This window comes from Saimiri boliviensis, chromosome 3 (genome assembly GCF_048565385.1).
Source record: "Saimiri boliviensis isolate mSaiBol1 chromosome 3, mSaiBol1.pri, whole genome shotgun sequence".
Taxonomy (NCBI): domain Eukaryota; kingdom Metazoa; phylum Chordata; class Mammalia; order Primates; family Cebidae; genus Saimiri; species Saimiri boliviensis.
Genome location: NC_133451.1, coordinates 159,542,811 through 159,569,941, shown reverse-complemented (window position 1 = coordinate 159,569,941; position 27,131 = coordinate 159,542,811). Strand labels below are relative to the sequence as shown.

The following is a 27,131-nucleotide window of genomic DNA, read 5'->3' as shown; positions in this document are numbered from 1 at the left end:
TTAGCTCAGAAGGTCCTGGCTTTTAACTGGGATTCGGTGAGTGGGTGGAGAACCATGCATAAATAGGTAGTATTGTAGCTGATGAGTAAAAAGACACCTTTTAATTGCTACCTTTTTCCTTTGGGAAAAACTGAATCTTAAGCACACTGTCATCTTGTCATGGAATGTAAATTTGTGGCAATGTTAGCGGGAAGCAGCAGTCAGTTGGGACTGTAAGTTGGTGGTGTTCAAACTTTGCCTCACCCATCCATCTCAGCGAGCCTTCCCATCGCAACACTCACTCCCTGGAGCAGACCTGCAGCACTTAACCAGCTGTGGCCCTAGGGGTGTCGTTCCCCAGGGATCAGCTTTCCATCCTGTGTGTGGCATGGTGTACAGGAGGTACCACCGTGGTTAAAAAACGACCACTCTTGGTCATGCTTTGGTGATTTTTATTCAAACCTTTATTGTGCCTCAACCTTTTTAATTTCAGATCTGGTCTAATTTATTTCTAGTCTTAGATCTTGACTAATAAAGTTTGCATAGCTGAGTGTGAGAATATAATTTGTGATTCAAATTCCAGCATTTTTTGGGAGTGATTTTGGTACTTTTTCCTTCCAGGGAAAATTATTTGAGGATGATTTGGATTGAGGTTTCATGATTAGGGTCTTGGTAGCACCAGGTCTCGTGGTTTGGTATTGACAGGATACAATTTGGTGATCCAGGCTGAATGCAGAGATGATACCTTATTTATCTTTGTAATTTCCCATCTTGAATGTAGTCATTTTTGGACTGAAGAAAATGGTTTTCTTTGGCGAGAGATTAAAAACAGGTTGTATTTACTTACCCTGTTGTTGATACCCTATTTGAATATATTTAAGATGGATTTTTAGTTTTGACCAACTTGTTATGGGCTAGAGATTACATGAGTCTTTGTCATCAGGGACTTTGGTGAGAAGTGAAAACTCAGTTATCTAAGTGTTTTTTTTTTTTTTTTTTTTAAACAAACAGGGATGTCTGTCAGATAGGGACTGGGCTCTGGGCTCGATTGTCACTGAGGTGTTCTAAGGCTTTTAAAGTAGGGTTTGCTTTGTCCTAGGTGAATGAGTATCCCTCGCCAATGTCTGGTAGGAGGGATGTAGGAAAAGGATCTTTTAGTTTCTAACATTCATGTTCAGCCTCTGATGACCTGTGCCACCCTTTCTTGTTATTTTCTGACCTTTAGGTGAGCATTGGGAGCCCAGAGAAGATGGAGCCCATCACCAAGGTGTCACACATTCCCAGCAGTCGGTGGGCCCTAGTGTGCAGCCTCTGCAATGAGAAGTTTGGGGCCTCTATTCAGGTAATTAGCTTCATAAGAATGGCTTCATTTTCCTTTCCTGCATGGCAGGGAGCAGGATGAGGGAAAGCTCTGTGACCTGTCCAAGTGTTTGGAAAGGGGACTAGTTCCAGGAAGCAGAATGAGGTTCCTAAGGGTTGACTTGAGCACCAGTATGCACACACACCTTTAATTGGCTGACTGTATCCGGTGTAACCAGAACCCGAGCTTTCACAGTCACAGGGTAATTCTGAAGTTCCTCTGAGCTGTGAGGTGATTCCAGTTTGTTTCTCGCTCCCCTCTTTCTGCCCAAAGCATCATAGCTTCTTTCCACAGGCAGACACCTCCTAGGAGTCTTAGTCACCGAGTATAGCTGCAGATGCTGGCCCACCTCTGTGGCTGCCTTCTGAGACTGCAGGTTTCCACAGTGTGCACACACCTGTTAGTAATCAAGGGGACATGCTGATGAATTTGCATTTGGAAAAACAGAGACTCTTTGAACACCTGGGTAGAGGGGTGTCCATGAGGTGCTCCTGTGTATGCTGGCATCTGATTGAGACATAATCTGGAGATCTGATTCTTTATGGCACTGCGTGCATGAGTGTGTGTATGAAAGAGCACTTGCAAACCTGTGTGTAAACGTGTTGCCTGTCTGCTTTTACATGTCCATGTGCAGACGAGTATGGGCTGTCATGAGATAGGGAAATTAAGGAGGGAATATAGATGGCATACTGTTTTTCATGTGCTCTAAAACTTGACCTGAGAAGTTCATTTCTAGGCCTCATGTTATTGATTGACATCAAGACAGGATTAGAGGGGCCTGCAATGCTGTGTGTGGCTGATGGGGGCCCTTCAGGTTAAGTTTGGATCTTTTGGGATGTACCAGCACAGGCCCCAGGCTCTTCTTTGGTTTCCTCATTGAATTCTGGGAGCAGAGGCACTGTTTTGGAATGGCTTCTCTCTGAAAGCAGAAAAAAACAGCAGCTCAGCACAGACATAAGCTCCAAGAGCGTAGTCATACTGTCAGCTATGGGTTTTAAAGAAATGACCTCATTTGGCAAAGTCAGTTTGTATTTTGGCTGATAAATACTTCTTTCAGTAAGGCAGTCTTAAAATTTTTTCATTTTTTAACAAGCCCAGAGGTTCTATTTTCTTCTTTATCACTTCGACTGGTGTTCAAGAATCCAAAGTATAAGGGAAATATTTGGAGGGTGGGTCATGAGACAGCTGGTGGGATTTGGCTGGGGACCTTGGAAATAGTGGATATATTTTTGGCATTTGAATACATGACAAACACCTCTGCCCAAGAGTGGGATCGGGGAAGGAGAGTGGAGCCGGAAGAGAAAAAGGGGGAGAGCCGATATACTTGTGTGTGTGTGTGAGTATGCGTGTGAGCGTGTGTGTGTGGATGAGTATGCATGTGATTATGCACGTGTATGTGTGAGTCTGCATGTATGTACTTCTATTTGTGTGGTTATGCATGTGAGTACACATGTATGCATATTTAATTAGGTGTGTGAATGTATGCGTGACTATGCGTGTACGTGAGTATGCGTGTGAGTGCATGTGAGTATGCCTTTGAGTTTGCGAGTATGTATGTGTATTTGTGTGAATATGCAGGGGAGTATGCGTCTGTATGTGTGAGTATATGTGTGTGAGTTTGCATATGCATGTGTGCACTGGAAGGAAACAGGCTGCAGCAGACCATGCTCCCCAGTGTTCTGAGTGTAGAATTTATGCCCTTTCCTGAGTATGCCAATCCCTGTCCATAATTATTGTTTAAAAGAGGTAGGCGAATGGGATCTTTGTTTCCCTTTTGAAGAGAGACGACATAATGACTTTTTTTTGTTGCCATTGACCTCTTTTTCCCAGAACATTAATCTTAAGAAGAGGCCAAAGAAGGCTGACAATTTTTCATATCTTCACAGAGTGGATTGATTTTATTAAAAGAATTCCTCTCTGAAATGTCTGCAGCTGTGAAGGCTCTGGATTACGTTTCTGTAACATCTGTTTGCTGAGTCAACCTGAATGGGAAAACCCAGAGGAAGGCCATTTGGTGTTTTTACAAAGTCCTGTATAAATATTCTGCTGCAGTTCATTTCTCTTTAGGGTTAGAGCACTTGGGTTAAGTGTAGTTTAAGCCAAACAGATAGTGTCTCAATCATCTGTTGCCACTTTACTTCCCACTTGGCTGTGTGCTACAAGGGACGACACTTTATCTACTTACGACAGTGGCCAGGTTTTGTGTGTGTGTGTGTGTGTGTGTGTGTGTGTGTGTGTGTGTTCCTGCCACCAAAGCTGGTTTCACACATTTCTTGGAATTGAGGTTATTTATAGAGAACATACAGATTTATGTCAGTCTCTGTGGTTAGTTGTTTGTAAGGGTGGAATGGTGAAGGGAGCTGGATTTTCTCTTCTTAATAAAAGAGACCTCATGGTAACAGAAGAAAGCCTGGCTGGCAGTGAGTCTCCTAAGTACTGAAGAGTTTAGGGGAAAAAGCCTCAGTTCTACCCTCTGCTGTCTATGGTGATGTGATTCAGAATCTGTTGAATGAGTTTAATTAAACTTCTCAGTTGGCTTGGCGCCACTGGATTCTACAACTTCATACAGCCCTGGCATGCCCTTGGGATCACTTGGACTCACACAATGCAGTACTGCTTTTAAGGGACTGGCTTCAGTCACTGTGGGGAACCACCTTCTAGGGATTTGCTCTGCAAGATCAGTTAGGGAGGAGTTAATCACTTTGTTCCTGCTAGGCCAGAGGCTTGCTGTCTGGATCAAAGGCACGAAACTGTGGCCCTGATTAGGCAGTGAGAGGGGAGGTGGTCTGCATAGGTTGTCTCTAGGTTGATCTCCCTGTGACCCATGGGAAGGTCTCACAGTTCTACTGCCTCTCTTCAGTGGCCAGGAGAAGTGTGCACAGATCTCAGGGCTTACGAGTCCTCTGTGCATCTGGTGAAGCTTCTTCACAAATGTGAAGACCTTTTCCCACTTACCCTGTGCTGGATTCCTCTTGTCTCCTACTTTTGGGGTTTTTATTCGGTTTCCCTTGGTGCTCCTTTAAGGAAGTGCACTGTTTATTTTCTCACTTGTGTTGGGACTCTTGGCTGGGAAGTCAGAATGAGGATTTATGTTCAAACTATGAGTTGTAGTCATTCTTCCCAGGGAGATTCTTAACTCAAGTTTACATCAGAAGAGCTCAAATCTGTAAAACTCAAGTTAATGCCTGAAAGTGGACTTTGCATATTGAGTACAGATTCTTTTGAATATGATCCTAGTGCCACACTTCCTTCCTCTACACATGTCATTTGTATATTCATGGCTGCTTCAAGATGGGATTTGGATGCAGTTTCTTTTCCGGGGAAGTTAGGTTCTGGTTGATTAAAACCTTTTATCTGAAGAGTGCCCTTAAATTTGAAGACTCGGCTGGGTGTGGTGCCTCACGCCTGTAATCCCAGCACTTTGGGAGGCCGAGACAGGTGGATCTCTTTTGCCCAAGAGTTGGGAGACCAGCCTGGGCAACATAGGGAGACCCAGTCTCTACAAAAAATTCCCACGCCTTTCCTTTTAAAAACATGACATGATCATCCAGGGTTAATCCATGTACAACTTCCTGTCACAGCACATGCTTGAAGCATGGCTCTTTTCTGTGCCTGTGTACATGGGGTGCCTAGCACTTCGGGCCTTCTGCCATAGTTGCTCTATAATGGTCTATTCTATGTTCTTTGTGTGTTCTTACCAGTGCTCTGTGAAGAACTGCCGCACGGCCTTCCATGTGACCTGTGCTTTTGAACGGGGCCTGGAGATGAAGACCATCTTAGCAGAGAATGATGAAGTCAAGTTCAAGTCGTATTGCCCAAAGCACAGCTCACACAGGAAACCCGAGGAGAGTCTTGGCAAGGGGGCTGCACAGGAGAATGGGGCCCCTGAGTGTTCCCCCCGTAATCCCCTGGAGCCCTTTGCCAGCCTTGAGCAAAACCGGGAAGAGGCTCACCGGGTGAGTGTCCGTAAGCAGAAGCTGCAGCAGCTGGAGGATGAGTTCTACACCTTTGTCAACTTGCTGGATGTTGCCAGGGCTCTGCGGCTGCCCGAGGAAGTAGTGGATTTCCTGTACCAGTACTGGAAGCTGAAGAGGAAGGTCAACTTCAACAAGCCCCTGATTACCCCAAAGAAAGACGAAGAGGACAATCTAGCCAAGCGGGAGCAGGATGTCTTGTTTAGGAGGCTGCAGCTGTTCACGCATCTGCGGCAGGACCTGGAGAGGGTAATGATTGACACTGACACCTTATAGTGACTTAGAGAAGAAGATGCAAAGAGGCAAACGCTCGTCCAGAGCAAGAAATGATAGCCAGTCATATACTCTCAGACCCTTGTACACACCACAGCATGAGGTTGTGTTGGTTAAAAATATTTATGGGCTGGTAAACTCACTGTACATATGTGCAAAACTGCCACTGAGTGGGGAGCTTCTTTGTGATTTTCTTTTTTTAAAACACTTTCCCATTAATCTTTACTGTTTTGTAAGGTCAAAGGGGGTATGTCTTCCCTACCCCTACTCTTTCATTCTAGATCTAGAGTGAACTGAGCCCCAGGAAAATGACCCAAGGAGTTGACTCATGATTGTTTACAGACTGATTTAGAAAACCACAACGGATTTAATTTATAATGGAGGGGGCCAGAGATAGGAAAATTTCTTGTTCATTCCAGGGAAACTCTAGGTGCCGGTGTTGGGCTTAAGAAGGAGAGCTAAGCACGGCTGCTCACTGGCCCCTGCTTTGTTATTTGGGTCATTCATAGGGGCATTCCCAGTACTGTCACAGAGCAAAGCAGACAGTGGGTGCTGATGTGTGTGCATGAGCTGTATGTACACGTGCATATCTGTTACAGAAGATAATCCTGGCAGTGAGGTGCTAGGTCATCACTGAGGTTGTGAGTGTGTGTTTATGTGCAAGTGTGTATGTGTCCCGTGTCCATCCATGTCTCTGTTGTGTCTGTGTGTGAGTGTGGGTGGGATTCCTGGCACACAGGAGTGTCAGATCTGTCTGAGGAGCCCCAGTCATGCTCAGCACGCTACAGATGTGATGTCACACTGAGATTGAGGAATGTCGTGGCTGTTGGCTGCTCAGCCTCAGCTGCTGGCACTTCCTTCTGCTCTTTGCTGCTTTTGTGCCTCCCCCACTTTCCATCACCTCTGGAGTCCCGGTTGGACTTCCCTTCCTGCTACAGGAGTAATGAGTGGGCTGCCTTCCCTCTGGGTCTCCTGTTCCCTGTAGGTAGTCTCTGGCTAGGGCTTGCTAATTGGGGATGCTCTTAGAGTTTCTTCCACATCAACTCTCCTGGCTGCTGGCTACTGATTAAATTCATTAGTGTGAAAGAGATAGGAGCAAGGGTTTCTGGCCTGAAGCAGCCTGCACTGAAAGGTACCCAAGTGGCCTGAAACAGTTAACACATCTCCCCCAAGCTGCTCACTTATTAGTGGGGAGTGATTAACCTGCCTGGGAGAGTCTCTGACTCATAGATGATTTGAAATGGGAGTGCGGGCAAAGAACAGGGATAGGCTCAGAAAGTACTGGACCAAAAAAGCCCGATCTCCTGGAGACTTGCATGGCCCTGTTAAGAGATGATGTAGACGTGAAAGTCTTAAAGTGAGCATTAGAGCTCCTTTCAGTACGTGACCGAGTGGCAGCGTATTTGTGATGTCCCTTCCCAGACCAGGTTAGGATTCCTGGGAAGGCCGCAGATTCGAGCCCTGGAGGAGGCAGGAGCCTGGAGCAGGTTTGTGAGGCTTTTGTGCCCCCATACGCCCCCTGGTGGTGAGTGTAAGTAAGACTTTGCCTCTCACAAACACATGTATGTGTGGCATTTTTGTTAAGAGATGAGAAAAAGATTGAGAAGGATAAACTGGAATCCTGGTGAGAAGCCTTTTTGCCAGCCCGACACCTGCTGTAATGGGGTGCATGAGCTATGGAGTCAGATAGATGTTGGGAGGGGAGGACAAGAAGTCTTTTGTTTGGACTGTGTTTGTCTCACAATCACCACAAAATAAAAGTGTAGAAAATGCTTGTGGTGTACTAACTCTTTTCTGTACTTAAGTTACTCAGATTAACATGCACTTATAAATCTAAACTTTTTTTTGGAGTCATCACTGTCACTGTTTAAGTAGAACAATGCCAATGATGTATGAGAAACAGGGAATAAATCAGGATTTGTATGTGTGTGTGTGTGGCATTACTTACGTTCACTTAATTAAAAAGCCTAAGGAACTTTAGGGAATTTGGATTCAGTTTATTTTTTTGAGATGGAGTTCTGCTTTGTTGCCCAGGCTGGAGTGCAGTGGTGATCTCTGCTCATTGCAGCCTCCGCCTCTCGGGTTCAGGTGATTCTCCTGCCTCAGCTTCATGAGTAGCTGGGACTACAGGTGTATGCCACCAAGCCTGGCTAATTTTTGTATTTTTAGTAAATACAGGGTTTCACCATGTTGGTCAGGCTGGTCTTGAACTCCTGACCTCAAGTGATCCACCTGCCTTGGCTTCCCAGAGTGTTGGGATTACAGGCAGGAGCCACTGCACCTATCCTTAGACTCAGTTTGAAACTGGCTAATTGTAATGAGAAAAAAAAAATGTGCTAGCCCAAATTTGCCATGATGCTTGTGTTGGCGGAGGCATTAAAAAATTGAAATCTTTGCCATGCTCAGAGAGTTGCACAGTTATTTGTAATTATAAACAGTAAGTGTATCAGGGCAGGGGTGACAATAAAAAAAATTACTACCAACTTTTTTCTCAAGTAAGTTAGTTTTCTGTTTATTTCACACAATATCAGTTTATAGCAGATCCTCAAAAATCATTTAATACATGTGACTACAATCAAGGCATATGATCATTCCGAGACTGACAAATGAGTAGCCATCATTAGAAAACTGAGACAACTGAGTGATTATGGTGACTACTCTTTCCTGCAAACACACACCTCAAGGCATTGCACAGTGGGCACCAGTTCTGGATCTGGAAGTTAGGTGACAGGAATAGATTTCAGGAGGGCTTGGGAGTCCACAACTTTAAGAAGACACAGTTGCTGATGTGGGTAGCCATGTCAAATTCCCAAGGCTGCTGTCTCACTCATTGCTTTTCCCTACAAGATGCAGTAAACCTGAGTTCAGCAAATGAGGACTTAAAAGACGTGCTACCTCCACTCTGGCTAGTGTTACAGAAAGTGGTCAAGTCCTGGGGGACAGTCGTCTAGTTGCTCAGTGGAACGGTCACCTTTGAAAACTGGGTAGAGGCTACAGCGTCCCCTGAACAAAAGGCATGTTCAACTTCAGTGTTGCAAACAGTTTTGGATTCAAGAAAACACTGAAACCACTTTTTGATTTCTTAAGAGCAGTGGTCTTTAGGGTGTTTCCCTGATCCGGAAACTTAGGAATGCAAATTCATGGACCCCAGCTCCAAAGGGTGATTCTGTTTTGTGGGTACCCACATTTCTGTTTGGGAACACTGCTTTAGGGGAAAATGATGATCAGGTTTAAGGTGGTGTGAGAGTGCACCTGGAGATGGTTTAAGTGTTTTTTTCAGATACCTCCTTGAGGACAGTTGGGAGAAGATAAAGCAGGGGAGGGAGCATAGTGGAGCTGGTGCGGGAAGGGACAAGCTGGATGTGTTTTGAGGATGGGAGAGCATCAGTCCAGCTCTGCAGGTGGAGGTGGCTGAGAGTTGTTCGTAGGGAGCTTTATGCATAAGAGAGAGTCAGGTTTAGTTAGAGTCCTCACTACTAAAAAGTGTAGTTAGTCTAGTTAGTCGGGGGCTGATTTGTTCTGATTGACAATCATGGTCTTTGTGTTTTGGGTTTACATTAGATATTTCCCATCAGATCATGAGGAATAGGAGTGGGATTTTTCTACTTAGCAGCCATAGTGTGGTCAAAGCTACCAAAATTAAATTTGAATAATATACAAAGTTAAAATTCCCTGGCTTCCTTCTTTTCTATTTTCAAGGATAATTTCAAGTATGGGAGATGCAAGTATCTGTATTACACATCTGATTTGAATATGAGAGCAACCTGTCTGCTCTTAAGATGTCAGAATTTGTTTCCATTTTTTATTTACAGTAGTCAGATTCCTTGTTAATGCAAAAACAGTTCTGTCTCCTAGAAGTTTTGAATCTACTATGGATCTAGGTCTGATCCCTCATTCTTGAGCTTCACTCTTAATCTCCCCTCAGTAGAACCACAGTATCAAAGACAGTAGTCTGTTAGCCACTTCCATTCCCAAGTTGGTCAGAATCTGTATAAAGGACACCTACCGCTTGGTGTGAGGGTGTGCAGCTGTCAGAGAAGGGCAGAGACTACCTTACCTAGGCTGATTGACACCCATGTAATATTTACCATCAGACAGGGAGTGTTTTTATTCTCAATTCTTTAATTTTAAAATAATTTAAGACAGGAAATAGTACTATAAGGGATTGATAACAAAATAAAGATGGGAAGATCCTGAAAGTGAATCGATTAGGGGGAGAAGCCTGACTTGGCATTTTCCTTTTTAGGCCAGGAGATTTTTACTGCCATGCAAATGTGAAAGGCTGTATTCTGTCTCTCTTAATGCTTCATATCCTCTTGCAAATGAGACTGCCTTGAGCACAACTGCAATTGTTAGGGTTTAGTCTACACTGACGCTTTACACCAGGGTACAAAGTCTTGTGCGTCTTCACAAGGTCTGTTGATGCTTGTTGCTGTCCTCACTGCCAAAAGAAAAGGTTGGTGACCTTTGGACTTTTTCCACTTAAAGTAGGGTGATACTAGTTTGTTGAGTTTATGGGGAAAAAAACCTATAAAGGTGGCAGGGGAAGAGTTTGCTGATAATGGGATTTTTTAGGGAAGTGAAGGCATGCCTGTAGGAGCTAATGGGAAACGTGGTTGCTTTTCACTCCTGCCACTGAGATGACTTAGGAGGTCTTGTCCATATATTCCCGAAGAAGGGTTTAATTGTGTATTTGTCGTGCTGTGTCTGACATCTGTGTTTTCGGGCCCATGTAATCTAGTCAGATTGACCAGTAGAAGATTTTAGGACTGAAGGATTAAGGGAGTTTAGGGACAAATTCTTTAAATTTTGTGTATTAAGTGATGACAGGTGGGGAACAAATCTAAACATTGGTTACTGAGCATGGGTTAGGGTGACGTGATCCAGAGCAGTCGCACATCAGATACGAAGTAGAGCCAACTCTTAGTACTGGGTCTTTTCAGTTAAAAACAAATCAGGAGAGGGGAAATACCAGTTTGTCAAGTGATGATACAGAGAACTACTGGACTGGAGATGTCCAACCAGCAAATCACTGGCAAAGTTGGAAGTTTCCTAGGCATTCGCACACCTCATAGCAACACATAAGCTACCTGCTAGCTCCAGGCATTTCAGTGAGTTCAGTGTGCAGTTGACAAAGACATTTACTAGGATTCTTGGTAACCATTTGGTCTTCCAGTGGTTCTGGGGCAGGGGGCTCTACTCTGATGACCCTTGGCTCCATGTTTACCTAGTTCAGCCTTCAGAAGATACTCGAAGTGCAGAAGCGGCTTCTGAACTGCTCTAAAGCCGTTGGCCATCCAAGTGACAGAAGATACTGATGCATTAATAAGCAAAGTCCAAGAGGTCGCACGTTTTGACTTGCCTCTATGCCGGGACGGGTTAGGTGTGGTGGAGGCAGGACTTCTGTATGAGTTCTGTAGGTGTCCCTCCCACTCCCGTGTCCCTAACCCTCTTCAGTGTTGCTGCTGCCTATGTTAAGGGGTATGTGTGGAATCCTTATCTGCCCAAAAGGAGGTTAGAGATTGGATAAAATGTTCAAATTACATATTGATTTCAAATATCTGTCAAGGCCCTAGTAGGAGTAATTTCTCGTAGGCAAAGAAATTTAAAAAGCACCAAAGTACTGTTACATACTGTATTGCTTACTTAGAATCTTTATTCTCTACATTCTAGGTTCGGAACCTCACTTACATGGTGACCCGCAGGGAAAAGATTAAACGGTCCGTGTGCAAAGTCCAGGAACAGATATTCAATCTTTACACTAAGCTCTTGGAGCAAGAAAGAGTTTCAGGTATGCATTAAGCCCTGGTAGGTGAAAGTATAGGGCAGGGGTTTGTAAACTTTAACACTGTTGAGGAAGAAATAATAATTTCTTAATTTTCTTACAGAAGAATTTAAGAAGCATACATGTTCGTATTTAAAGGAGGTCTTTAATTTGAGGCATCATGGTTAAGGGAAAAAGCTGTGAATTTGCCCTCTATAAATATGGGTAGAATCCTATGTTCTCTGCTTACTGATCAAACAGACCCAAGTTTTTGAGTCTCCCCAGTTTCTTCATGTGCAAAATGGGGATCTCTCAAGCTACCTCTTGGAATTGACTGAAATGAAACAGTGATTTATATGTTACATAGTACTTGGCAAACATATAATGGGGATACCTAACAGGTTTATGTTCAGCCTTGGGCTCTATCTGTAACATGGTAAATATTGTAAATATATCTAAAGACTGTACTTAACGACACAGTCCATTTTTATATAATGTTCACAGATTTTTTTGGTGTAAATGGATTGTTGAATATTTCTGAGATTGAGCACCAAAATTTATTGTCTTCTATTTTATATTGCCCTGGGCTAGACAAACATAAAAAGAAAACTAGGGTATATACTTTCTCTGCTCTAGAGAATACATCAGTTACTTGGAGATCAAGGGCAAAGACCAGGTTGGGCAGGTTGTTTAACCTCTGTATTGATCTTAAAGTTTATTCTAGAATCAAGACCTCTTAAGGGTGTTTTAGCACTGCATTCTGTGATCATAAGCCCCCACAAGTAGGCAGTATAAGGATTTCAGTGAAGGAGAGCTGTTGAGTGTGGATCAGGCAGGTAGCTCTTCAACTGGACTTCATTGGAAGACAGTGAACCTCTCTCCTGCCTTGGACTACCCTTTAAAGTTACAGCAGTACCATTCTTGGTGCTTGCGTTGTGCAATCATAGTTGATACACTCTTGTTTTTGTGCATTTGTAGCTTTCTGTCACTCTGTCTAGATTATACAGCATATAGAGACAAGAAGTAAGTTGTTATAACCTGTTGCGTTAAGTCCAAATTCTGGTTTATCTTACCAATTATGTGCAACTAGAGGGAGCTGGGTCAGCTGAACAAATGTTTAGAGAGGTTTACATGATGTTCTTGAAGTGTTACATGGTTTGAATGCAGTAACTTATTTATATCCTAGCCAATTTTCTTCCCAAGATTAAGTATTTTCCAGATGAATCAAGTGTTTTTCATTAGATGCAACTTGGAGTTTGTTAAGATTTTAAAAATAAATTTTCTAAGTAGGGTGTCATGTGTAAAAGTAGTTTGATTCAGAGTCTCTAAAGTGAACTCTCTCTTCATGATTCCTACTTGAAGACAAATAAATGAGATCTGTTTAATGCCCTTGGAAGGCTAGCTGGTGCAGATCACCGGCCTATAGCCAGCAAATGCTGAGCTGGGATCACTAACGCAAGTTGTGTCTGTGGAGCCCTGTTGTGCCATTGGAGGGCTTTCTGCAACTCTTAAGTCATTATGTAATGAGTGATGACCTGTAAAAATAAGCCATAAAGAGCATTTTCATCTGATTTCATTCAAGTTATTTCTCATGGATATTGCAGGCAGGTTTTTGTATTTCATGGCTGAGGTTTTTACTGGGTGAGCGAATGATAGTAAGTTTGGGAGTTGTTTTGTGGTAACATAGTGGTAATGTAGATGTGCATTCAGAAGTCTTACTATCTTACTACTGTTTCAGAAAAGGAAAACAAATCCTCCTTTCATTCTGAGATGAGAACCATAGGTATGATCAGTTGAAAACATTCATCTTCCTGGAGGTTGCTGCTGAGTAAGCTCTCGAAACTCTTCAGGGTGATTTTTTTTTCTTTTTCCAGACCAAGGCTTCAGTTGTGTTCTTATTCATGCCTAAAGGCTGTCTCCTGCCTGCAGTAGAGCAGATGGTCGTGATTTATGTGTCATTTAGGGTCCACGGTTTAAACTGTGTGATTCTGAGTGGGTAGGGTCATTTGGCTGAGTGAGAGTGTCCTCAGTGGAAACAGTGCATATGAGGGGAGGGTCATGAGTTGGAGGCTCTTTAGAGACATGGGTTACAGTCAAGTAGATAGAAATCAGAGTTCAGGAAATGTTAGCCTCTTCTTACCATTCTCGTTTCCCATGGCAGGTGATGGAGTAAAAGAAATATATTCAGTGTGATGTGAAGGTTGATTCAAATGATTGATTGTTGAGAAAGCAGGCATTTCCAAACCAGCAGGTTGTAAAATACCTCCTCCTGTGGTCATGACAGCTCTGTGTTCTGAGTCGCTAGCTGTGTTTCATTTGCTTGCAGTGTTTGTGTCCGGTGAGCGCTAGGTTCTCATGGCCTCCTGTCTCATACCCTGGGGGCTGAGCCTTGTTTTCTTGGTGGTGCATATCTTACGGGGAGACAGAAAATATGAGACTTGCTCTTTCGAGATGATCTTGAGGCTGCTGCAGAACCATGGTCTTTATGATGATCTCCACTGTGCTGTGAATTCGCCCACTGGGCTAACAACTCATTAGTGGGTTGTGAGATGAATTCAGTGGGTCATGACAAGCATTAAAAACAAAGTATAATAGAAAATGTCAGAGTGCATTACCAAATGATGAGGATTAATATTATTTCATGAAATGTGAACTTTTACTAGGTAATGCTATGGAAATTTAGTCTTACTGAGATTTGCATAAAAAATTTAAAAACATCAATTTAACTTACTTCAAGTTGAAGGACAGTTCAGTTGAATCCCACCAATGTATTTTGCACAAAATAATAGTATTTTTTGGAACACTTAGTAATTATTTTAAACATTTCCTTTATTCATTTCACATGGTTACATGTAGTTATCCTCAAAGTAACCCTGTTGAGGGTATAGACATTTTAGAGAAACGTAGAAGCCCCAGTCCTTGCCTTTCGGATACTCTCAGTCTCACTGGGAGACAGAAGACTGGCCAGCGGAGGAGTGTGGCGCAGCGGCTGTTCTGTAACCAGGCAGGGGCAGAGGCAGCCGTCAGGCACCTGATGGGTTCTGCATGGAGTCCCCTTTGAAAATCAGAACAGTTATTTTGTTTGGAGGAACATGTATTATTTGAAGAGGAACAGTTTTATGAAAAATTATGTGAGCTTCAGCTGTTTTGGAAAATGGGGCATATTGAATCTTCAGATGAAATGCGGATTCTCAAGGCAGGTCATATCTTTACTATAAAAACCACATTTGTACAAACTTGGTAGTATAAATATTGTATTGTTGGGTGGGGCGTTCACATAAATTGGGCCACACTAAGGTTCTATCTAGAAGCTTATTCTTTTGGATTTGCTTCTGCTGTAATTTTTGTTTACTTGTGGTTCTATGTTCCTAGGTGTGCCTTCTTCCTGCTCCTCCTCCTCACTGGAAAACATGCTTTTGTTTAACAGTCCTTCTGTGGGTCCTGATGCTCCCAAGATAGAGGACCTGAAGTGGCATTCTGCGTTCTTCAGAAAACAAATGGGTACTTCCTTGGTTCATTCGCTGAAAAAGCCCCATAAGCGAGATCCTTTGCAGAACAGCACTGGAAGTGAAGGCAAAACCCTGCTGAAGCAGCCAGACCTGTGTGGTAGAAGGGAGGGGATGGTGGTCCCAGAAAACCTTCTGGGTTTGGAAAAGACCTTTGCAGAAGCACGTCTCATATCAGCACAACAGAAAAATGGTGTGGTGATGCCAGACCATGGGAAAAGAAGAGACAATCGTTTTCATTGTGATCTCATTAAAGGAGACTTAAAGGACAAATCTTTTAAACAGAGTCACAAGCCTCTCAGGTCCACAGATGTGTCCCAGAGGCATCTGGACAACACAAGAGCTGCCACCTCCCCTGGAGTGGGGCAGTCAGCACCTGGCACAAGGAAGGAGATCGTGCCCAAGTGCAATGGCTCCCTAATCAAAGTAAACTATAATCAGACCACAGTCAAAGTGCCTACAACACCTGCCAGCCCAGTGAAAAACTGGGGAGGATTCCGGATTCCAAAGAAGGGGGAACGGCAGCAGCAGGGAGAGGCCCACGAAGGGGCCTGCCACCAGCACTCAGACTACCCGTATTTGGGCTTAGGCCGAGTTCCAGCCAAGGAAAGGGCAAAAAGCAAATTAAAATCTGACAATGAGAATGACGGGTATGTCCCTGATGTGGAAATGAGTGACTCAGAGAGTGAGGCATCAGAAAAGAAATGTATACACACCAGCAGCACTATCAGCAGGAGGACAGACATTATCAGGAGAAGCATCTTGGCTTCTTGATGCAACAGAGATGATGTGGAAGCCCTTTGGGCTCGTCATTGGGTGTGCTAGAGGAGAGCTCTGATGGGGGAGAAGCAGAAACCCATTAGTCCTGAGCTACACAAACATTTACTTGCAATTCAGATTAAATTTTTTTTTCCAGAGTCATTTTTAAATCATTTTTGTGAGAAGTTTGTGTTATTTGCAACTTGTTGAGGAAACAGAAGAGTAGATTGTAACTGTAAGACACTGCTAAGACTAGAACCCGAACTAAACACTAAAATAAGCATGAAATAAATTGTAAAGAGGGCAAGGCTTAACTAAGCCTCCTGAATTTTTATAGCCCTCTGCATTCTTCCCAAAGCACAAACTTGTGGTTACCTGAATACAGGGAACCAGAATGGTTCTTGAGAAACCTTCATGGTACCATTCACAGCCCATAAAGCTTATTTTCTAGGACTGTGGTAGATCTTGAAATCATATTTATATTTGGCCATCAAGGCTATTTTTGTTACATTATAGTACACAGGAAGCAGCTCTGAAGCTTCAGTAACACTAGGGAATTTATGTGTAAATATAGCAGTCAGGGAAGAGAGTTTTAAAAAAGGTCATTATTGGAGGAGCTGAGGGGACAGGGTGGAGCTGCTGCAATGTGGAGATTTAGGGTAAATGTAGCAAGGTCCTGCTGCTTGAAGCCTGTGAGTAGGTTGTGGATATGAGACTGGTAGAGAGTGAGACTGTTAGGAAAGTTGTATCTATGAATAAGGGCAGTTGAAGTACAATTTTTATCAGTCCACTTGACCTTCCTCTTCCCTAACCACTGGCTGTTGAGCCAGCTTGGGATTTCCCTGGCCATTGCCAATACCTGGCCATCTGGCTTCCACTAGTATAATGGCTACTCAAGTTCAAGTGAAGAACTTCCAGACTCTGGTGACTCTTACTTCCCAGAGCCAACCACTAGTGCATATGTCGGGGAATCCGGGCTTCCAACATGAACGGATTCCTTAAGGAAAAGGAAAAAAAAAAACAAAAAACAAAAAACAAAAAAAAAAAAAAGAGAAAAGCGAAATAGGTTATATTTTAAAAACAATAGAAAGGCAATAAGTTGCGATAAGCTCTTACTATTGACCAAGGTTATATAGGAAAGAGATTGAAGTGTACCCTTGAATAGGTTTTCTGTAGTCAGAGTTCTAAACTCTAATTCGTAACTTGGACTTTCTAATTGCAAATGGCAATAACTAGTAAGTTATCAGCAATAATAAATTTAGCATTAAATTTGAGTACAATGTTTTGTTTTTGCGCTCACTGTAGTGCATATGTATTAAGACAGTGGATAGTGTTTAGGTCCTGTTAATTTTTTTTTGGAATTCAATGTGGTTGTGAATCAAACTTAAGGAAGGAAAGTTTAAATAGCAATGAGATTTAGAATTATGGGCATTTGGAACAAGCCCGACTTCCCCAAAATTACTCCTTAGTTTGTTAATACCAATATTCAGATTCCTGATTCATTTATACATCTGTTTCCATATGGCAGGGACATTATGATACTTAATGAATAATGCTTTGAGTTCTGTAGTTAACTTTCAAGTCTTCCAGATGATTGTCAACAACAAAAAAGGCTTATTGAATTCCATCTTGCTATGCAAGTTTTATCAGATGATCAAATAGTAGATCTGATGCATCCCCATTGTATGTAGAACATTTTCAAACCAAGTCTTAACTTTTCAAATACATTTTAGTAGCTAATTCAGGGGAGGGGAAAGAATGACAGGTTTTTAGATTGACTATTTTTGAGCTACGGGGCTCATTTTGAAAGACTGCTGTCCAGATCAGCTTGTTGCTACAGATAATAGAAGGTTCTTATGAATCCAAGTTGTATATTCGCTTGTAGCATAATTTAAAAATTAAATTTTTTTTTCTTTTTTTTTTTTGGCATATGAGCAAAAACCTTTTGCTGGATACAGGAGAAGGTTGGACTTTATCTGCAGTTATCTTTTGACTACAGCAACAGCTCTGGGTGAGAGTAGAATTTATAGAGGGATAATTTGTCAAGCCATAGAAAGAAAATCTAAATTAATCTAGTAAGTGTATGACCTCTCACCATTTTAAGAGGTATCAGATTCATTTGCACTATTAGGAATGCTAGTTTTGTGCAAAAATAATGCCTTACCTGTTTTTTCCCCACATTTAGGTTGAAAAGCTTTCAAATGTTCCAAGTTATGCTGAACCAAAAAACAAAAACAAAAACAAAAAATATATAAAAAAAACCCCACACAAAAACAAAACACACAAAAATAAAAAGCCCACACATTTTATTCCTGCTTTGAAATGCAAATGGTATAGAGCACGGTTTCTCTGACAGTATAATGATAGCTTTGTGAGTTAGTTTCATGTCATGCTGGGAACTCTGTATGAGGTGGCCATAAGCAGCAACCAGCCCAAATACCCACTTGCATTCTATTAGTACGGAACCATTTGCTTTTTTTTTTTTTTTTTTAAGCTTTATCTTTCCTTGTGCATCCTGACCAAGAAATATCTTTGATTATGATTAATGTATTATGTCAAAATGTAGGCTAGTTAAACTTTTGTAAAGTTGCCTGGAATGTCATGTTAGGTTATAAACACAAGATCTAAATGATGGGTTTTATGTGTTGTGTACAAATCTTATTTTGAAATGGACAAACTTGTCATTACATTTGTAACCTTGTACAGAGGATTTTTCACTATGTGCCTAGCTTGGTGTCCATTCAGCTAAAATTGAAAAAAAAAAAAGGTGCATGAAGAGTTAAAAATCAAATAAAAGTATATGTAGAGATGACTATTTTATATTACATGACCCAATCCTGTATTTATTTCTACCCCCTTTTTGAAAGTATTTATAAAACTAGTTGAGGACAGCTGTATTTTTTTGTTGAACTATTTAGTAGAATTGTGCCTTTTTGTCTGTATGTGAATAAATGCTGTACATTTTGCAATACATTTTAAGTGTCTTTTGAAATCTGCTTTTGCTAAATATTTAAAGGTGTATATGACTTAGCAGTCCTGAATCAGTCAGTTGTTTACTGTCTCACACTTTAGATCAGGAATGAGAACTGCGGAGAACATACCAAGACCGTGCAGAGCACAGATTCACTGGGCTGCTTTCTGGCTCAGCTCTGCTGGACTGAAAAATAATGGTTTGATTTTAGTCTTGCCCACCTGAACTTCTTTCCGGAATACAGTTTTGGATCTGAAAACATAGAATCGTTGAAGCAGCATAGACTTCAGGGTCAGAGAGAACTGGATTTAAAAGCTAACTATAGTTACCACTCACATGACATTGGCCAAGTCACTTAACCGTTTTAAGCCTCAGTTTCCCAGAAAGAGGATAACAGCTTAGTATCTTAGATACTGAAGTAGTTGTGATGTTTAAAGCAAGTCCATTGAGCACCTCAAAGAAGCATATATTAGGCATTTAGTAAGTGGTAGGCTATTTTTATGATTAGGAACAAGACACTGATATTTGCAATATTATTTTAACTAATGAGCCTTCTGAGGTGAAAAATATTATTCCTGAATGATGGGAAGCCCGTATTTATAATACAACCTTAAAATAATTTTAAAAATAATTTTTCAAAGAACAGTTTCATTAAATGCTTTCTTTTGATCACAACTCTGGGACAGTGGGGCAAAAAAGAGAGATTATCTGCATTCTACACGCTAAGACTTGGCCAAGATCGCAGCACCAGCAGAACGGGCCTGCACTCTTGTTCTCATTCCTGGTTTTGAGTTCTCCCTGCCTGAAACAATCTTTTGTACAACCACTACATGCAGTAATTAGCATAAAGTGAAATGCACCTTTTTCTATATGTTGGGAACAGCAAAACTGGTGTGAATTATGCATTCTCATGTAGGTTACATTGATTATCCAAAACAGGGTAGCTGTCTTAGTCTATTTATAATTTTTGTAAGGATTTGGCCAGTTTTTTAAACAATTGTTCATACATTTTGCTAAAAGCTTGTTTATTTCTCGTTTCTCCTTAGTGACTATTTACTTACATACTGCTTGCTCTGAGTAAGACCCCAGAGAGAAATAACTGATTCTTCCTACAAGGTCTTAAAGCTGAATAACCACAATAGTTCCCTAGGGAAATTAAGTCCTCAGGAGCCAAAAGAAGGGCCCATCATTGGCAGTTGTTCAATCTGTGATGGGAAATGTAGCACCAGGGACTCATGTTCATGTTTTCACCCAAATCACTGAGAAAACAGTTTCTACCTTTGAAGCATTAGCCATCTGCAACAAACTTCACAATTAACTTCGAGGTTGAAATCTTCAATATGACTTCCCTTTAATGTTCAGAACTTCATTAGATGATGTTTTCTAGCCTAAGGTAGGCTTTGATTGCCTGGTCATTGAAAAAGAGGATAAATGCAAATCCAATGTTATCTACTTCCTTGACTTCAACTGTAGTACTTACTCAGTTTGGTATCTCTGCAATTCAGCTTTTCTGGAGTGTGAATAGATTGCCTATTGGGCATGCCCTCTTGGATGTATACAGGTGCTTGAGATTTTGGAACTCAATCTTTTTCTAGATCCTGTTTTAGAGAATGTCCTCCTAGACCAAAACCTGGGAATCCTTTATGAATTCTTCTTCAACTCTCACAGCCAAACAGTGATGAAGGCCTGTGTATTATATTTAATATTGCCTTAATATTTTTTGCTTCTGATCCCACTACTGTTTGTTATATAATACAGGCCTCTTCATTTTTTTGCCCGGATTACTGCAGCAGCCTCTTAATCTGGTTTCCTTGACACAAATCTTGCTGAAATTAATCTCTCCGGCAACTGGCTGAAGCCTTGCCAACAGTATCTCCATAGTGATAACTTCAAAAATAAAAACTGATTTTGCCATTTCACATCGCCTTTGCGGGAACCTGCTGACTTTTGCAGATAATTACAAAGGTTTATCAAGTGGCAGGCACTGGTATGTATGTAAATTAGTTTAATCCTTATAACATGTGAAGTAGACACTATTATCTCCAATATGCAGATGAGGAAACTGAGGCACAGAGAAATTAAGTAATTTGCTCAAAGGTCAGTAGGTAGTAGATCTGGGATTCGATCCCATCTGGTATTGAGACTCTTAGGCAGTACTGCCTCTGAGAATATAAAAATAGTTCACACAAGGCTGGGTGTGGTGGCTCACACCTGTAATCCCAGCACTTTGGGAGGCCAAGGCAGGCGGATCACGAGGTAGGAGTTTGAGGCCAGCCTGACCAACATGGTGAAACCCAGTCTCTATTGAAAACACAAAAATTGGCTGGGCGTGGTGGCGTGCGCCTGTAATTCCAGCTACTCAGGAGGCTGAGGCAGGAGAATCGCTTGAACCCTGGAGGCAGAGGCTGCACTGAGCTGAGATTTTGTCGCTGCACTCCAGCCTGGGCAACAGAGCGAGACTCCATCTCAGAAAAAAAAAAAAATTTTACACACAAAATAGTTCGAGCATTTCTCAGTATACTAAGGACTACACATGTAGACTTCAGTTAAACGAATTCCTATAGGCAAAGCCAATAAACTTGGTTAAAACATGTTAATGCACTGGTTAAAAGGCTTTGAGTATAACCTAATAGATAATGATCAGGATAGTCTGATTATGGTCAATTAGTTCCTGCCTTTTTCTAGGGAGAATGCAATTAATTTAGTCACATGCACATTTATGTAACATACATATATACATACACATTTATAGATCAAATATATATATGTATATGTGATCAAAGAAAACACTGCTATCAAAGAATAAAAAGAATAACTGAATTCTCTATACGTCCTAACACTGCTTGGAAAGTTAAAGAATTATTTAAAATCACATAGTTTCTTGATGTTGAGAACTAATATCTTTACACTAAATTAAAGCTATGTAAAACATCCAATTCAGGATTTTTATGATATCAAGTGTAATAAATCCAGTTATTTTTACAAGTGAATAAGCAACGCCAAATTAAGTAACAAAGATAAAAATAATGTGTATTGTCATTCCTAATATATCACCAATGTGTCCTGATATTCTCACTACTACTTGGCTTATATATGGATGAGTTTTAAAAATTACATTTATGATTATGTTTTAGTGTGGTTATTTAATCACTAATCTGGGTGATAGTTCTAACTTTGGGATTATGATCAGTGTAAAACAATTTCTTTATGAAGCAAATCTTTTTCCCTGGTGTTTCCCTTCCCATGCAACAGTGTCAAAGAGAGCTTTTCTCCTTTTTCCTACCAATTTTTGGCCCTTATTCAGTTTTATCCTTGGAGCTTCGTTTTTTTCTATCAAATGCTTGTGATGGTATCTTTGCCTCCACTAGTCTCAAGTACTCCAAGTAAATACCTTTCAAACGCCAGGCTTTAAAATATCACACTCTGAAAGGAAATTATACATTGTATCAATCACTTTACAATAACTAAACATAATTTAACTTTTTGGGTAGATTAAATGGTGAAATTGTCATCACTCATTGAAGAAATCTGGAAACTTTCAAAGGAGATATTAAGCTAATTATTATAACTTACTTTGCTTAGATCCATTTTTTCTACTAAAGTTACTTTACTTAATTTAGATTGTGGCCAATTTCTTTCCTAGGTTTGGAAAAGTTACCAAATCCCACTAGATATGAAGATACTTTTTCTAGCAAGGTTTTTAGATATATATACATAATCTGAAAACCAAAAGAGCATTCTGGGTAGTGGCAGTCAGAAAGAGAATTAAAACAATAAAAGAGGCTCACAGATCAGACTTGTTCTAAGGTTGATGAATGAAAAAGTGGAAGCAGAATATTCCAAAACCTATTTTGCATCTTTATATTCCATCGAGAAGCTGATCCTTGAACTGAAAGGACAGAGTGGACACTGGTAAGATGGTAAGGGTCACTTAAAGTCTAGAATGTGTGAAGCACTTATATGAGAGCATCTAGATGTTTACAGTGAGTTCAAGCCACCTGACCCAGATGAATTACATCCCATGACACTTGGAGAATCTATAAAGGTTACTTTTGAATCAGTGTCAGCAAATGGGAGAGATGTCAAAAATACACATTCCTCAAACTCTAAAGATAGAATGTTGCACAATAGTACAATTCTGGTGTTGACCAGATCTGGTCTGAAATCCAGCCACCTGCCAGCTATATGACTCTGAGCAAATGCTTTAACTTTTACTATGTCTTTGGAAAGGAAGTGATAACACCTACCTAGAAGGACTGTTGGACTATGAACTAATAAGTACAAAATGGTAGCATGATGCATAGCACATGATACATGCTCAGCAAACAGACATTATTAATACAGATAAGCATGTTTACCATAATCCATAGAAAGTCTCCCATGAATTGTTTTATTTGAAGAAATATGCTTATAACTTCTCTCATTCTCTTTTATCCCATAGAGTAGTTTAAATAAAAGGAAATGCTAGTCTCACTTTTAATCTTCATAGATCTAAATATTAAAGATTTCCTTATACTTTATATTATGCTCTGATAGCTTTTTCATTCATTGAAAAAAGGACTGTGCTGCCATAGAATGAAAACTTCCATGATGCCTTATCAAAGGAATAACGAGTTGTAACAAACATGAAAGGAACATGCTGTGATTACTAGGATGCCACATGGATCTACTAAGAAGGCGAATTTGCTTTTCTTTTTGGACAGGATTACTAGATTAGATCTGGGAAATATGACTAGTATGGCATAAATGAACTTTTGCTTGGTAGAAGGCTGGATCTTTCTTGATGTTCTTATGACAGTGTACAAGTAGCAATATGGGCCAGAATAAAAACAGGTTGAATAGCCACATCTGACATGTGCTGATCAGGTACCCATTAAGGGAGCTGGTGGTTGGTATGCTCTGAGACTGTCTATATTTCTATCTGTCTGGTCCTCTTCTTCTTTTAAATGGTTTGAATTAAAATATGGGTAGCATGTTTACCAAACGTGTGACTAGCATTCATTTTAAATAAAAAATTGTCTGTGGTACAAGAAATATAGCAGTAAATAAAAACAGACATGGTCCCTATCCTATCTTTAGAGCTATCAAACTAGGTAACAGAATTAAGAGCGAAAATGATCTCAGCAGGTTATAATAATGTAATTAAACTTAGTATGGATAAATAACTAGTCCTGTATTTGGGCAAAGATTTGGCTTAGCAACAAAACCTTTGAAAGAGACTGAGGATTTCAGTTGACAACATGCTCAGTATCTGTCCAACAGTGTGATTTAACTTCCCCTCCAAAAAAGCTAATATGATTGAATCACTAACTACAGTGACCCTCAAAGCATGATTTCCTAAGACAGTATGTTTCAGAATCTTCTCGGGATGGGGAAAAGAGAAAGGGTACATAGTTTGAAGCCATATGTATTCTTTGGAGATCTAATAAGTTGTCTGCTTACACAAAGGCAAATATCACTTACCCTCTCTCCACCCCTCTCAGTCACTGTCTGGAATGAGGAAATTTACACCTTAAATATAATGTTTTGTTTTGGTAATAAGACTGATGTATCTTAAGCATACCTGGTGTAAAAGAGGTCTTCAATGAATATTTGACTGAATGAGTGAAGAATATATGCAAATACAGAGGCCAGTGGCTGGTTGGCACAAGAATTCAAAATCAAGTCTCCTCTGAGAAAATGGAAATGTTTGCTAAGCATAGGATAATTATTTTCAAAAGGCTGAAATGTTGCCATGTGGAAGATGGTTTAGACTTATCCTGACAAATTAGATCTAAGAGACACCTTTCGGTTCAATGTAAGGAAGAGTTTTCTAATGGTCAAAGCTCTTGGAAAGAGGATTGAGCCATCTCATGGGGAATTGAGCTGCCCTCAGTGAATTTCAACAGCTGTGCACACCAAAAGTAATTTGTCACTAAAAATAAAATCTTGTACTTTAAGAACGTATATCTGAAAAGAAATAAACTAAGGCAGAATCAAAGTTATCTCCTATGTCATTCTCAGTTGATTACACTCCAATATACTTTCTGAGTGAAAGAGAAGAATTGGTTTACAGCTCACACGTGGGGGATACCTATGAGAACATGGGGCACATGTGAATGTTTTGTGGTGAATTCTTGAGCTAGAGGGTATGGGTGTTGTAAAAAATTTCTTTTAAGATGAATTTTTGTCCTATGACTTTTATTATCTAAGCATATTTTTCTTCCTTAAATAAATACTATTAACATTGTCCCCAAAGCCATATATTTTTCTAAAGTTTAAGGGATGGTAAGAGACAGATTTTTATCTGTAACCTGAGGGTACTGCAATCTCTCTGTCTATACATTTATGTGTATATTTTACATAAACTAGACAAATTTAATTATTTCTGATAAAAATTTTTGCAAAAAAGCTCATTACAGATTTATTTTGGAAAAATGATAAAAGACATTGTGGCTAAAGAACAGAATTTACAACAAAATGTTTAAAATGGTTTTTCATCCTTTCTTGATGTGTTTGAGAGTTGGTTTGGCAAGACTGTGTAGCTAAGAAATGTTCAATATTTGCTGACTTAACGAGTGACTGAATTGTTGCTAATGTTCTCCCATATTTGGGGTAGTTATAATTCTCACACCAGAGGAGAAATGAGAAGATTGTTGCCTGCCCTAGTTTGCATATTTATATACAAAGGGAAGAAGAGGTAATCACATCTGCCTTCTTCTTCAGGGAGAAACAATGAAGAAACATGAATAAATAAAATGAACTAGCTGCGCTGTCCTCAGTTTCGGATTCATATAATTTCTGATCTCTCTTTCCTACTCATTTCTCCTGTCTCCTAAAACACAGTTTTCAGAATAAGTGATACTGTTTGTATCATTTATAAATGAAGACTGACCTATATGAGAAGTGTTAAAAACTCCACTACATTTTTATGCTGGAAATTATTAACAAACATTTCTGGAAAGATAAAACCCACCAAATTTAGTTCTGTTGCTAAACATAGTTTAAGCCTGTTCAAATTCAACAGAGGTCAGAAGGGCTATTCTTCTCTTGGAGAACATTACATAAGAAGACGCAAGTGAAGACGCGTTACCAGGGTGTGAAGAGTGCTTGCCTGTGGCCAAAGTTTGGAGAAAGTATCTGTGTTCAGAGATTTTACCTTGAAAAAATGAGTCTGGAAAGTTAGATTTTTTGGAAAAAGGATAATATAATACTTACGTTTCCTTTGCTAGAGTGTTAGTTTCTGAAGTGCTTTCTTCTACAGTCTCATACTTTTGTCAGACACAATTCTAACATCCCTAAAATTTTTTAAAAATAAATTCTATATTCTATAAATATGAAAGTGAACATAACTCTTACTACATGGAAATAAGTCTGTGAATGACCTGGGAAGGAATTTAAAGAATCAAATGAAAAATTCTTTAAGAAATGAAAAGATCCATGCTTCCAATCCGATTACCATTTAACTGCCCTATAGGTATGATTTGGTCTCATAATTGTATTTGATACTAGCAACCATGTGCCTTCCTTGAGTATTTTATCATGTTGGAATCTCTTTGTTATGATCCTCTCATTGCTCCTATTTAGTCTCCTTTAATGACTTTGTGAGTTCATCTTTGTGAACTCATTCAACAGATAAAGACATTCCTTAAGGTCCTGCCCTTAAAAACTCAGTTTTGAAAAAGCAGTTATTGAATACCCTCCATGTGCCAGGGACTATATTGGGTGCTAGGGATAAAATGAATGAGAGTACATGTGGTCCTACTCTTATAGAGCTTGTACTCTGTTGGGGAGAAGATGAAACTAAAGAAAATATTTCAAAATTAATTACAAATTTTGATAAGTGCTATGAAGGAAAACTATGGTACACTATTAAGAGCAATATAACAAGGTGACCTTATCCAGGCTAGGGAAGGGCTCCGAGGAACTGATATTTGAGTAGAGATCTGAATAATATATAAATGAAAAAGTACATGGAGATGCCAGGGGCAGTGGCTCATGCCTATAATCCCAGCACTTTGGGAGGCTGAGATGGGCAGATCCACCTGAGGTCAGGAGTTCAAGACAAGTCTTGCAAACACGGTGAAACCCTGTCTCTACTAAAAATAGGAAAATTAACAGGGTGTGGCATCGAGCACCTGTAATCCCAGCTACTAGGCAGGAGAATCCTGAACCTGGGAGGTGGAGGTTGCAATGAGCCGAGATCATGCCTCTCTGCACTCCAGCCTGGGCGATGGAGCGAGACTCTGTCTGGAAAAAAAAAAAAAAGTACATGCAGAGACCCTGTATTGGGAGGGAGGATAATATATTGATGAAGGTCATCAAACTCAGAGCACAAAAAATGGAAGGAAAGAATAGTGTGGAAGGAGGCTGAAGAGACTGCTATTCACATCATGTAAGGCCGAAAGGGAAGCTCTTTCACTTCCACAGCTGCAGTTCTCAGTTCCACATGAAAAACTCCTATGATTATCTTAACTATTAGCACCAGAACTACATTTCTATACATGAATTGAATATCTACTCATGAATGTTTTACGTCACCTTCAACTCAAATATCTTTTATCTG

At 40.4% G+C, this 27,131-nt stretch overlaps 2 protein-coding genes across 12 annotated transcripts in view; one reads left to right on the top strand and one right to left on the bottom strand.

Annotated features, from left to right (window-relative positions):
- Positions 1-18,588, top strand: part of JADE1 (jade family PHD finger 1) — a 67,278-nt gene extending 48,690 nt beyond the window's left edge. For all 9 annotated transcript variants that reach the window (XM_039479116.2, XM_074396907.1, XM_010338350.3 and 6 more), the window contains 4 exons: positions 1,205-1,321; positions 5,041-5,562; positions 11,260-11,377; positions 14,723-18,588. In XM_039479116.2, the coding sequence (XP_039335050.1) occupies positions 1,205-1,321; positions 5,041-5,562; positions 11,260-11,377; positions 14,723-15,630 (1,665 nt within the window). In that variant the 3' untranslated portion in view covers positions 15,631-18,588. The remainder of the gene's footprint in view (positions 1-1,204; positions 1,322-5,040; positions 5,563-11,259; positions 11,378-14,722) is intronic.
- SCLT1 (sodium channel and clathrin linker 1) overlaps positions 18,071-27,131 on the bottom strand; it is a 213,080-nt gene continuing 204,019 nt past the window's right edge. For 2 of the 3 annotated variants that reach the window (XM_074396909.1, XM_074396910.1), the window contains one exon: positions 18,071-26,815. In XM_074396909.1, the coding sequence (XP_074253010.1) occupies positions 26,438-26,815 (378 nt within the window). In that variant the 3' untranslated portion in view covers positions 18,071-26,437. The remainder of the gene's footprint in view (positions 26,816-27,131) is intronic. The other variant, XM_074396912.1, reaches the window with a different exon arrangement.